Raw genomic sequence first — 12,043 nt, 5'->3', positions numbered from 1 at the left:
ACAACCGAATAATTACAACACAGCCATTAAATGGAATGAAGCAGATCTCTATGAACAGACATGAAGTGAGTGCCAGGGTACGTTGCTGACTAAACAAATCAGGTGCAATAGCATATGTGTAGTGTAGTATACGATCTTCTATATAAACTGGAGGGGAAAATATGAATACACACACACACACATACACAAACACACAAACACATGCACATTGTTGCAAACAGAAACATAGGAATAATAGATCAGAAACTAATGACAACAGTAACCTATGGAGTGGGTGGGAAGAGCATGTAAGGAATTAAGATAAGAGGAAGGCTTCTCTGCAGCACATCATTTTACATAGTTTTAAACTTTGAAACTTGTAAATGTTTCACTTATTTTAAAAATATAATTCAATCAAAAGGGATATGAAAGCAACCACTAAAATGTATAGAAAAAACATAAATAAATCCAACTCTATATAACATTGACAGCGTCACTATACATTGAATAATTCAAATAACTTGAATACGGCACTCTGAATATTTGTTGTGAGATGTATCCAAAAATCAAAGAAATAATTTTTAACTCAAAAAATATTAAACTCCATTTAATAGGTTTATTTTTGTATTGAGGTATAATTGACATACATTATATTAGTTTCAGGAGTACAACATAATAATCAATATGTGTATGCATTGTAAGTTGATCACCATAATAAGTCTAGTTAACATCCATCATTATGCATAGTTACAAAAATTTTTTTCTTCTGATGAGAACTTTTAAGATCTATTCTCTTAGTATTAATACGTTTACTGTTAGTAGTATATTAGTATTGCAATTCCAAAACTATTGTGTGTAATATAGGATAAAATAAAAAGTATGAATTAATGTTATAAAGAATTAAAATTTTCATTGCTGGAGAAAATAGATACAAATATAAAATTTTAAAGGTAAGAAAAACCTGCAATGTTAAAGTTTTAATTGGAAATATCAGTATTAACTCATGATTAAATAATATATGTACACGTATATTATACGCATGTGTGTATTATATGTATATGTATATATATGGGTGTGTGTGTGTGTGTGTGTGTGTGTGTGTGTAATCTGTGTATTTCTTAGGTTTGTCCACTAACAGGGCTAAGAGCGACAATATCCTAGTAAAAATAAGCACACCTAAGCCAGATATCAGATCTTGGTTTCTATATACTAAAAGAAATCAGAGTTCCCTGATGAAATGGCTAATCCCAGGTGTGGGGCCAAAAAAAAAGGCGCAAGGTGAGGCTAAGACCATTTGTTGTTGCAGGAAACAAGAAAGCTCAAAAATAAATGAGTTCATGTCCAAAGGACATAGGACCACCCTTAAAGAGACCCTCTATCTCAAATGTGGGATAATTAGGACATTTTAAAAAATGGTTAATAGATTATCATAAATGGAAAAGGCTCATGCATCTATAATGATACTCGAAAGAGCAAATGAGAAAAGAGAAACTAAAGGAAATCTCTTTTCTGCAGAAGAATATCAGCAAATAAACTTAGAAGAGTGATGAAATTAGAAAATCATCATTATGCAAGCTTCCATGGGAAAAAAATGATTCAGGCAAAGATTATCAATGGATGCTAACATCTTGGCAAAAGATGGTTGAGACACAAACAAGAGATTCACAGGTCCCAAAATCTCATCCCACAGATGACTCAGTAATTACAAAGGGAAAAAGGTACTTATCCAATGGAGAGATCGGTGAGAACCACCTCAGCCAAGTGACCACCGATTTCTAACCTTGGGACAACCTGATATTTTGTGTCTCTGGTGTGATACAATAGGAAGAACATAGACCACTTATATAATATTCATAGCAAAAGTGTTTAACCCTCAATCTAATCACCAGGACAAAAACCAGACTAATTACACCCAGAAGCAGATTATTCTACAAGTCAACTAGCCTGGACTCTACAAAAAGAGTGCATGTGACAAATCAAAAGGATAGGCTGTTCTAGACTAAAAGAACTAAACAGACATAACAATGAATGCAACGAACCTTAATTAAGCCTCAATTAAAATTTTAAAAATCACCTTTGAGACAATGGAGAATTTGAGATGGGCTATGTGAAATGATATTACGGGATTATTAATTTCTTAGGTCTGATGATTATGTAGGAAAGTGATTTATTCCTAGGAAATGCAGTAGTTTTTTACTGGCCTTTGTCTCCCCAGCCCCAGAACCAGGATCACACCTGGAGATGATGGCTGTAGGTCACCACCTCCTGCTAAAGGCAATCCCCCCACCCCTCAGCTGGAGAAAGCATGGAATGGGGTGAAAATAACACTTACTGCCTAAACACTGGACTCAAGTAAAAACCCTAACTAGAATCTCATTATAATCAAAGGAAAGGAATACTGTCATGTGGCACTTACGTGACAGTAACAAACATATGTTATTTTTACCCCGATGCTCCTTCATTGTCGTATACAGGGTCATTTTATCCTCACATACTTAAAAAATTAGAAATGTTTACCTTGTCATGAATGGCCCGCCGGTTGGAAGGCTGTATTAAGACTTTGTAGCCCAGGTTGGTGATCCCTTTGATGTGCCGGGGGGCCAGAGGTGCCCTCCGCTCCCAGGCATTCACGTCCTCCCGCCTCACGGCCATCACGGCTTTGTGGTGCAGCCCTTGGGACCAGCTGAGTCCCAGCCTGCCCAGCAGTTTGGTCCTTTGTACTCGTAGCATCTTGAAACCTGGTGACTGTAAAGACATCATAAGACAACAGGACAACAAACAGCAGAAGGGCTCACAGATCAGTTCTGGTCTCCTGAGGAACCTGCTGGAAAATCCAACCACCTCAGATGTAACAGATGCAAGATAGAGAAAAGGGGAGGGAAACCCTAGGTGATAAAAAGCGCTCCTTTACCCAACCAACCTGAATCTCCACAAGTGAGTTTCTTTATTTCCAAAATAAAAAAGTACTGAGCAAATTATAGGACATTAACCAGTATCTGCTAAACTGAAGCAGTTTTTTATATACAGTAAAACCATGGTTGGTGAGCAGAATTCATTTCAGAAACATGCTTGAAATCCAAAACATTTGAATATCAAAGCAAATTTCCCCATAAAAAATAATGGAAGCTCAGATGATTCGTTCCCCAACTCAAAAAACACTCATACAAAATGATTACAATACTGTAATGTGATACAAAATAATAAGGAAAGTACAAAATATAAAGAAAAATAAACAAATTAACCTGCACTTACCTTCAAAAACCTTCGTGGCTGATGTGAGGGAAAGGAGAGAGGAGGGTTACTGTGTAGGACGACTTTCACTATCACTTAGAGAATCACTGCTATCTTTTGGCTCAATGGAATCTTTTCCTTTTCATGCAAATTTAACAAGGAGCCTCTCCAATGACACTTGGTCCTGCCTCCTTTTGAGGATTTGGTGGAAATGGGACATTGCTTTGTTAAAACAGGTTTATCGCTGGCACTGCTACCGCCTTATGGGGGTGGTGCTTTTCTACAAAGTTTGCACTGTTTCCCACATTCGACACATCTCCCTAATCTCCTTTGGAGTGAGGGATTCCTCTGCCTTTTTTTCTAACTCCTCTGCAGACGAGATGCAGATGTAGACTTCTTATATAATCTTGCAACTTCAGCCACTCGCATACCTCGTTCTCGCTTCTCAGTGATTTCCTTCCTGACTTCCACTGTAATCATCTTCTTACTGCCTTTCTTTTCAACCTTTTTCTGCATGGGGGGCCATTGGATATGCTCACACGGATTTTGACTATAGTACAGTGTTAATAAACTCTTGCCATATACTGTATTTAATGTCACTGGCAATAAGGTAGCAGAGGAAAGGGTCTCTGTCTGCAGGCAGCCTGACCTAGAATAGAGCAAAGCATTTCTAAACTTACTCTTGTATGGAAAAGCAAAGGGCTGTCCACAGGTGCTTTGAAGTGACAAAAAATATACTAGTGCCTGGTGTGGGCACCTTTAAACATTCTGAAAAACCACTGATTTCTACCAAACACCGTGGCCTGAGACCAAGCATCTGAGCATGGGAGACAATCACCCCTCAGCGAGCGAGAGAGCGAGAGCGAGAGCGAGAAAGAAAGAAAGAAAGAAAGAAAGAAAGAAAGAAAGAAAGAAAGAAAGAAAGAAAGAAAGAAAGAGAAAGAAAGAAAGAAAGAGAGAGAGAGGATCCATTGGCTTAGTTGTGATCATGTGACATTCAGCATCACATACTACATTATTGCAAGACATGGCTCGTTTATCAAGTCAAAATGTGTTAGGAACGTTTGCTCGTCTTGTTGAACACATGCAGAACACGCTACTTGCAATCCAAGATCTTACTGTGTATGTTTCATCAGCCATACATTCAGCACAAAAGTTTTAAGCATGCTACCTACAATGCAAGGAAGATAATTTGTGTCACTTTTGATGGCTTAAAGGTTGGAATCCTATAATCATGTGCAAGATTCTTGACAATCCAGCTCCAACCTCTTCTGAGTTCTATCTCTGACCATTCCCTACACTAGTGCTACTCAAAGTGTGTTTGGAGCCTGTTGTAGGTCAGTGAACTGTTTTTTCACAGGTCCTGTATGAGCTATGCACAGAAAATGAAAGTAGGCACTTGTAAATCTTTATGTCACATGATCATTTTTGCAGTGATTCACTGTTATTGAATTTTATTAAAGTATTGGTCCTGGCAGATTGGAAATTTAAGAAAACAAAACTGACATGTTTCTTCAACCATAGCTGTTAGAAGTTTCACAGACTTAACCCCCCCTGACCCTTCTGTTACTATAAACATACTGTTTCCTGTTCAGGGCTTCCTCTCCGTACCACTTCCTTCTGCTTCTATATTAAACCCAGACCTATCTCAACTCATTTTCTAACCGCTTTTCCAGATTGCATAATTGCACTCATTTATTCAATCAAGACATGTTTACAAGAGGCTTACTATGTGTCAACAGAGAGTACGTTTTATATAAAAGCTTAAATATCAAACACTGCTCTGTTCCTCTTCAAATGGTTACCCATACTTGGCAGTCAAATGTCATGTCAGATGACAACTTGCTGGATCATTTCAATGTTTTTTATGTTTAAGGATGGCATGAAAATATGGGGACTAAATGATGTCACACCTTCTAGAAACTTCCCACCAATCACTGCTAACAGAGATCAAAATTCTTAAGGAACGCATTTGTTACATCAGACTACAGTCTCTAAACGAGACTCACTTTACATACAGGACCTTTTGTTTAAATACTGGCGCATACAAGTGCATTTCCTGGGGGCAACGACCTGCTACTTGAGAGAGAAAAATTATAGGTCAACTCACAATGCAACAGACTAAAAGAACAAAGCAAACAGCAAGGAGGTCAGCTGAGAAGCTTTAGAAAGAAGTGGGGATGAGCACTGGGTGTTATATGGAAACCAACTTGACAATAAACTATTTTAAATAAATAAATAAATAAATAAAATGACTGTATGTATCATAAGAAAGAAAGGAAAGAAAGAAAGAAAGAAAGAAAGAAAGAAAGAAAGAAAGAAAGAAAGAAAGAAAGAAAGAAAGAAAAAGAGAAAAAGAAAGAAAGAAGAGGGACAGGAAGAAAACTGATGCACACAGCAAGCGAACTCGCTGATGCTAGAGCTCAGGCTAACTTCTACTTGGGCCAAAATACTGATGGGCAAGACCGCCACATACCCTAGATAATTTTTGGCTTATTCAGTTTTGTTTTTAAAAGAGATTACATTAGGCCCAAACCCAAGCTCGAGTCCACAGCACTTCTCCCCCAAACCAAAGGGGAAACTGCAACATCCCATAGAACTGAAATCTCTATGTTCTTAAATAAAACCAATTCCAAAGACAAGTGAGGTTTGTTGAACACACAGATGAGCCCAGAAATGGTCCCATCTTCCGAGCAGGGGCTCTATTTCACACTCTGTAGGTGACCAAATGACCCTGCATCCACTATTCTTAGTAGCAATTCTTGGAGCCAATATGAGGGAACACATTCAGATAAGTAGGTCTCTCTCCTCATCCCAAACTTGATTTACAATCACACCCTCCCCTCACTCAGTGACTGTCACACCTCTTCCTCCCCACCTCCCTTGTCTGGGGTGGGGCGTATGGTGTAGGAGGAGACCAAACACTCACACACTAGAAAAGGAAAGGAGCAGCGAGCAACACTCTGAAGTTTATTTGGGAAGCTGCTTTCACTTTCACTTCTTGTAGGGAAATCTCAACTCATAATTCCTGTAGCTTTGCTTTCAAAGAAATGCAACAATAGTTGCCAATGATTAAGCATTATGTACCAAGCACTAGGCTGAGCACTTTATTGACGTTATTCCACTTCCTCCTTGCAAAATCTTAATGAGTAGATAACTGTCATTATCTCCATTTTACTGATGAAAAAACTGAACTGGAGTCTGACCAGAGCTGTTGCTTTTAAGCAGAAGCAGGATTCCTGGGTTAATATTTAATACTCGGGATTTTCTCTTTGCCAAAGCCTGCAGATCCATACCATGTAGGTCTGATGCATGCTACTGCTGCCAGCTCGTTTCAGAAATAAATTAGATCCATATGGCATCGACTTTACTGGAGTAAATGATCAGTTTTCTCCCCCAGGATGGGGTGCTTCTGTGCAACCCTTTCCCATGTGCCACCGAAAAGCTTCCTGAGTCACTGCCAAGGTAAATTCTACATTTCTGGGTGCTTAGAAAAAAAAGATTCAATTATGGCAGGTATTACTATGTCAGTAAGTGCTTGAACATTGAAATGGGGTCTCAACATGGATCTTTCCAGGCCCACCATTCATTTCATCCAAAGCTCATCAAGAAATCTGTAGCAGTGAGGATTTCTTTTTTTTTTTTTTAGATAGATTATTGTCAAGTTGGTTTCCATATAACACCCANTTTGTTCTCAGCATTTCAGAGTCAGTGAGTATTTCTTAATTGCTCTTAGGGAGGGCACTGCAGTGTCTGGTCTTTCATGGAAATGCCCGGGCGGGCTGTTGTGGATTTCCCTGTCCTGAATTTTCCAAATTTGGATTTCCCTGTAGGCTTTTCCAAGAATACCAGGAAGTAAACATATTTCTGGCAATGTTTTCAATGAAACAAAGCAGGAAGACCCCTGGCATATCTATTGGCTCTAGTGAGTTCATTTGATGGTGTCAGGTGCTAATGACAGCCTGTAGCATGAGCAAGGAGAATGTGGGAAAGCAAGAAAATGAAAGGAGAAAACAAAAGAAGAGTCAGAGAGAAAAAGGAGGAGGAACAGGAGAAAAGGAATAAGGGGTAGAAAGAGAAGTGTCACATAGTCGGTGGAGGGAAATAAGACCCTTCCCCTGGCAATTTCTAAACAGTCTTTCCTTCAACACATGAAAGACCAATGTTCCAAATAGCATCAAAATGAAATTTAAAAGACTCTTCTCTATGTTTTTATAAAGCAAGATCAGCACTAAGATATACATTGACTTAGCTAGAACCGATCAGGAATTTGAAATGACTAAAAAGTTATGGGAGCATTATAGTGAATTACACACACATGTACACACAACACATGTACTGCAAAAGGAGGAAGACTAAGTGGCTGGACTTAGCAATAGAACATACTCCGTGATACCACCCTACTTCTCTTTCCATCTTTCAATGGGGGGACAACTTAAGAACTTCTTTTAACTTCTAAATTATCCATCTTTGCAATATACACATAAGAATGGGGCAGAGAGAGGACATGCCTAAATGCTCTTAGTATTTTCTATCCTTTTCAAGAGAAGTTAAAAGGAAAATGGTCATTAGATGATAGGATGGATGGATGGAGAGAGAGAGAGACAGAGACACAGAGAGAGAGAGAGATGATAGACAGGGCAACCCTGGCATTTCATACATATCCCACCATTTTCTTTCAGTTACTATGAAATAAACCATGATCACTGAGTAGATCATCATCCTAAATCACATGAAGGAACCAAAGAAGATTTTGTGAGATGTATTCATAGAAGATTATATCTGAGGAAGAGCCCCCTACAAGGGCAGAGAACCACAGTTCCATGGCCAAGAGTTTTGGCCCACACTGCATATTTGGTATTCAGACCATAATAATCCTGGAGAGGCCCAAAAGAGCTCCAAATTAATAAACACCTGGTGATGGCCTAGAACTAATCCAAATACCTCCTAACCGCAAGGCTTGCTGGAACTGGGCTTGAGCATGCACCAACACCATCCTTCATACTTTCACTTCCTCTTGCATAGGTATACTCTTTCATGCTTCCACATGAAGCCTTTTATAAAACTGTTAACAAACAAACAAAAAACAGGAGACCTGAGGCCTGGGGAGTCTAATATTAATTAATCTGGCCTCTGGTCTAAGAATATTCATGTTTTGAAGCAGCTTCTCAAAGTCATCTAAAGATCTAAGACCCATGACTCTTCTGATCTTTAGCCCACAAATTTAGTATCACTGAGATGGAATGCAAAGTTAATTTTAAATTGGACTCTTAGTCAAAATGTTTATCCCTTTGTCTCTTTACTAAAGTGTAAATGCCTACTCTGTGACCTTGGTACATAACTTGACCTATTGGTACCGCATCTGCAAAATGAATTCACATTAATATTAATAGCTACCTCTCAGGGCTATTGTGAAGTTTATCTGAGCTCATATGGGTAAGTACTGAGTACTGTCTTGTATGCTGTTAACGCTCAATAAATGTCAAGAACAGAAAAAGGTTCCAAGTCTGCTTCCTGCTCAAAGGTGAGCACAACCGCACCACTCACAGAAAACGCTACCTTTCCTTCATCTTCGTCACATTGTGTATGTAATAAAGCCTTCAGGAGGACTCCACATACTCTGGTTTCTCTTCAGATCGTATAAATCTTTCGCCTTTTACTAAAGGAGGACTCCACATTGATCCCCCCTCCCTTCTTTACATTTTTCCAGGAAAACAAACTGGAGCCCTGTAAGCCCTCTCTCACCCTTCAGGCATGGGTGTTCAAGATAAATAACTATTTTAATACTGTATTTCATTAAATTTGTGACACATTTTTTCACATTTCAGCATCCCTGAAAGAGGAATGCATTCTACAATCGACGGCATCTTAGATTAAATGGAAAGGGTAATAATGTTGTTATTTCCCATGAGAAATATACCATTCCTGTGATTCCAGGAATTCCATAGAATTTTCTTGTGATCTCACCAAGGAAATTTGCCACTGTTTGCAATATTGTTTCTATGAGATAATTAATAAGATAATGTTTGGAAAAATGAAAACTTTTGTTAAATGGGCACTGCACACATACCAAAGATCACTTCCAAAATCATGAGCCAACATCTGTTCAGGCTTAAATAAAGTCTTAGTTGGGGGTGGAAGGGGTGATTCCATTGCAAATAAATCAAAGTTCTGATGACGCTGTCACCAGTAACAAGCCAGAGAGACAACAAATACGATTGTCTGGAGAGTGGGAACGTCATTAGGGAAAGTTGGTCTGAATCTTTGTCCTCCTAATTCACTTCACAGAATGGTCACAAGTGTACACTGTCAGAAGGTCATGTACCCCTAGATTCACTAATTGTTATGGAGAAAAAGGGAGAGGGTAAAGCAAGTGACAAAATATGCACAGAGAGACATACAGGCATCCATGCAAAGTGCTATTGGTGACCTTTTTTTTTTTGCTATGAAGTATGTGATCGCTAGTTCCTGGGTCAATACTGCGGTCCCATGAGTAGCTACATGGGCGTAATCACAGCTAAATCTTACCCACATTCTGATAACTGATGGCCCACAATATAAAAAAATGTGCACCTTTGTGCAGGTTACTGAACATTCGCTCTCTCCTTTCCTTCCTCTCCCACACTTCACCTCACTCCCCTAAAATCCGTGTCTGAAAAGCACATCTCTTCTGGAAGTTGTCAGGGCATTTAGCCCAACTCAATCAAGCAGACGAGGTAACAAATGGTCGTCTGCTTGAGCCCCTTCCTCACATAAGTGCTCGCCCTGGCCTCAGAGCCCCAAGGTGTCTCGGCAGGTTAACTTTCTAGGTCCATGAGTGAGTAAACTGGGGGCGGCAGTTTACTGGGGGGACTAGGGGGAGGAGCCCTATATCAAAGAGAATGGGCAGCCCAAGATGGTCAGGGTGAGAAGTTCATGATCCGAGTTTGGCTAAGCAGGTGAGAGCTGGAAAGGTCAACCGGCAAAGGCGCACAAAGAAAGCTGTGGGTAAGGGCGAGGATTGCCCCCCACAATCTCCATCAACCACACCCTGCACCCAGTCAACCTGGTAAATCAGCGGAGAGTCTGAGAATTAAGTGGGTGTTCGTTCTACAGCTTCAACACCTATCCTTTATCCTCCAGCAACCGCCCCTTTTCCCCCGAAAGAAAGAAAGAAAGAAAGAAAGAAAGAAAGAAAGAGAAAGAAAGAAGGAAAGAGGAAGGAAGGAAGGAAGGAAGGAAGGAGAAAGAAGAAAGAAAAAAGAAAGAAGAAAAAGAGAGAGAAAGAAAGAAAGAAAGAAAGAAAGAAAGAAAGAAAGAAAGAAAGAAAGAAAGAAAGAAATTAATTGCCACCCTTTCCCTATTCAGAAATTCCAGAACGACGCTCACAGGCCTCCCTCGCTCCAAGGGAAACGCTCGGAAGGGAGGCCCAAAGGCTCGCCACCCTCTCCCTCGCCTGTCCGGGCAACGGCCGAGTTCCGCCGAGTCGCCAGGTCGCCCGTGGCGCCGGGAGGGGGAGGCAGAGCTGGCCCGCCCCTCTCGGGGGACAGTCGGAGCCTCGCCGGCGACCTCCAAGCGCATCTCGCTGGCTGAGCCCACCGCCCGTCGGCTCAGCTCCTTCCGGGCGGCCCTCCTCACCTTGTGGTCTCTGGTGTGCCGACCGGTGCCGCCGCCCCCGAGCTCCGAGCTCCGAGCTCCTAGGTCCGGACTGGGCGGGCTCCGAACTCCCAGCAGAAATTGGGATGGGAGCCGGGAGGAGGAGGTGTTTGCTCAACTTCTGAGGACGTCACGCCTCTTCCTCCCGCAGCCAATCAGCGGCCGCCCTGAGGGAACAACCTTCTGCTCCGCCAATCGGCGGCGCTGCCAGGTGCTAGGTCATGCCCTGCCCCTGCTCCTCCCCGAAAATCCGTCTGCCTTCTAGATCTCTGACCTGCGCGCGTCCTTAGCTGGGGGCATCACGTCCTCCCAGGACTTTGTCACTGGCCGTAGCAAAGGACAGGCGGAGACACTGAAGGACGAAAACAGTCCGGGCAAGATACACTAAACAGAAGTGTGTACCTGCTGGAAAAAAGTTGCAAGCTCACGTGTATTACGTTTGTTTAGCGATATACACTTCTCAAAGCATTTTTGCAGCTTCATAACAAGCCTATGAAGCCAGATGACAGTTCTTAGAACAGTTGAAGAGTCCAACAAACTGCCACTAAGGAAATTAAGTGTAGTGCATCCACATCCAATGAATATTAAAAATCTATGTGTATATGACGCAGTCTACTACTCTTAAAAAGTCTTACGTGGCCCTAGGACAGGAAGAAATGCATTTCATAAAGACTCGCCTCAGCACTAGACTCCGAAGAAATGCCAGGTGCTCATCTGTGGTCCTCCTCGGGAGCCAATGGCCGAAGAGTAATAATTGTCCCTCCTGTTTTTATAACTTTCTCCAACACTTAGACTTTTCTCATACCTACCACAGATGTATTTAACCATGAAATTCTCGTGTCAACAATCTAGAGCTTGGAACAGTCTTATTAACTCCACTTGTACTCAAGTGCAGAGAAAATGAAAATCTTTTCTGCAGACTGAGACTGTCCTCTGTATCTTTAACTTCAAGTACCCCAAGATCACATTCTTAATCACTCCTCTAAAGCCTTCCCTTCATGCTGTGTTTCCCAGCTCCATTCTTGACATCACCAGCTTCCTAATCACCACTGAGCCAGGCCTGAAACACCACATCTGCTTCGATTCTTCCTGCAGCCTGTCAACCTTAGCCCTGGTGGTGATTCAGTCCTTTTTAGTCCCTCTACTACCTCCCTTACCCAAACCCCTTTTATATACTACCTAGATTATATTCCCTGAA

General features: G+C 41.1%; 1 protein-coding gene across 1 annotated transcript in view; it reads right to left on the bottom strand.

Annotated features, from left to right (window-relative positions):
- The window catches only part of AASS (aminoadipate-semialdehyde synthase), a 62,437-nt gene extending 51,563 nt beyond the window's left edge, over positions 1–10,874 (bottom strand). The window contains exons 1-2 of the mRNA XM_077773254.1: positions 10,828–10,874; positions 2,497–2,724 (exon numbers count right to left, since the gene is read on the bottom strand). Coding sequence (XP_077629380.1) covers positions 2,497–2,709 — 213 coding nt within the window. The 5' untranslated portion in view covers positions 2,710–2,724; positions 10,828–10,874. The remainder of the gene's footprint in view (positions 1–2,496; positions 2,725–10,827) is intronic.
- Between the last annotated feature and the right edge of the window lie 1,169 nt (positions 10,875–12,043).

This window comes from Crocuta crocuta, unplaced genomic scaffold (assembly GCF_008692635.1).
Source record: "Crocuta crocuta isolate KB4526 unplaced genomic scaffold, BGI_CrCroc_1.0 scaffold16, whole genome shotgun sequence".
Classification (NCBI taxonomy): Eukaryota; Metazoa; Chordata; class Mammalia; order Carnivora; family Hyaenidae; genus Crocuta; species Crocuta crocuta.
Note: the sequence above shows the minus strand (reverse complement) of the source record. Positions and strands in the feature narration are given on the sequence as shown.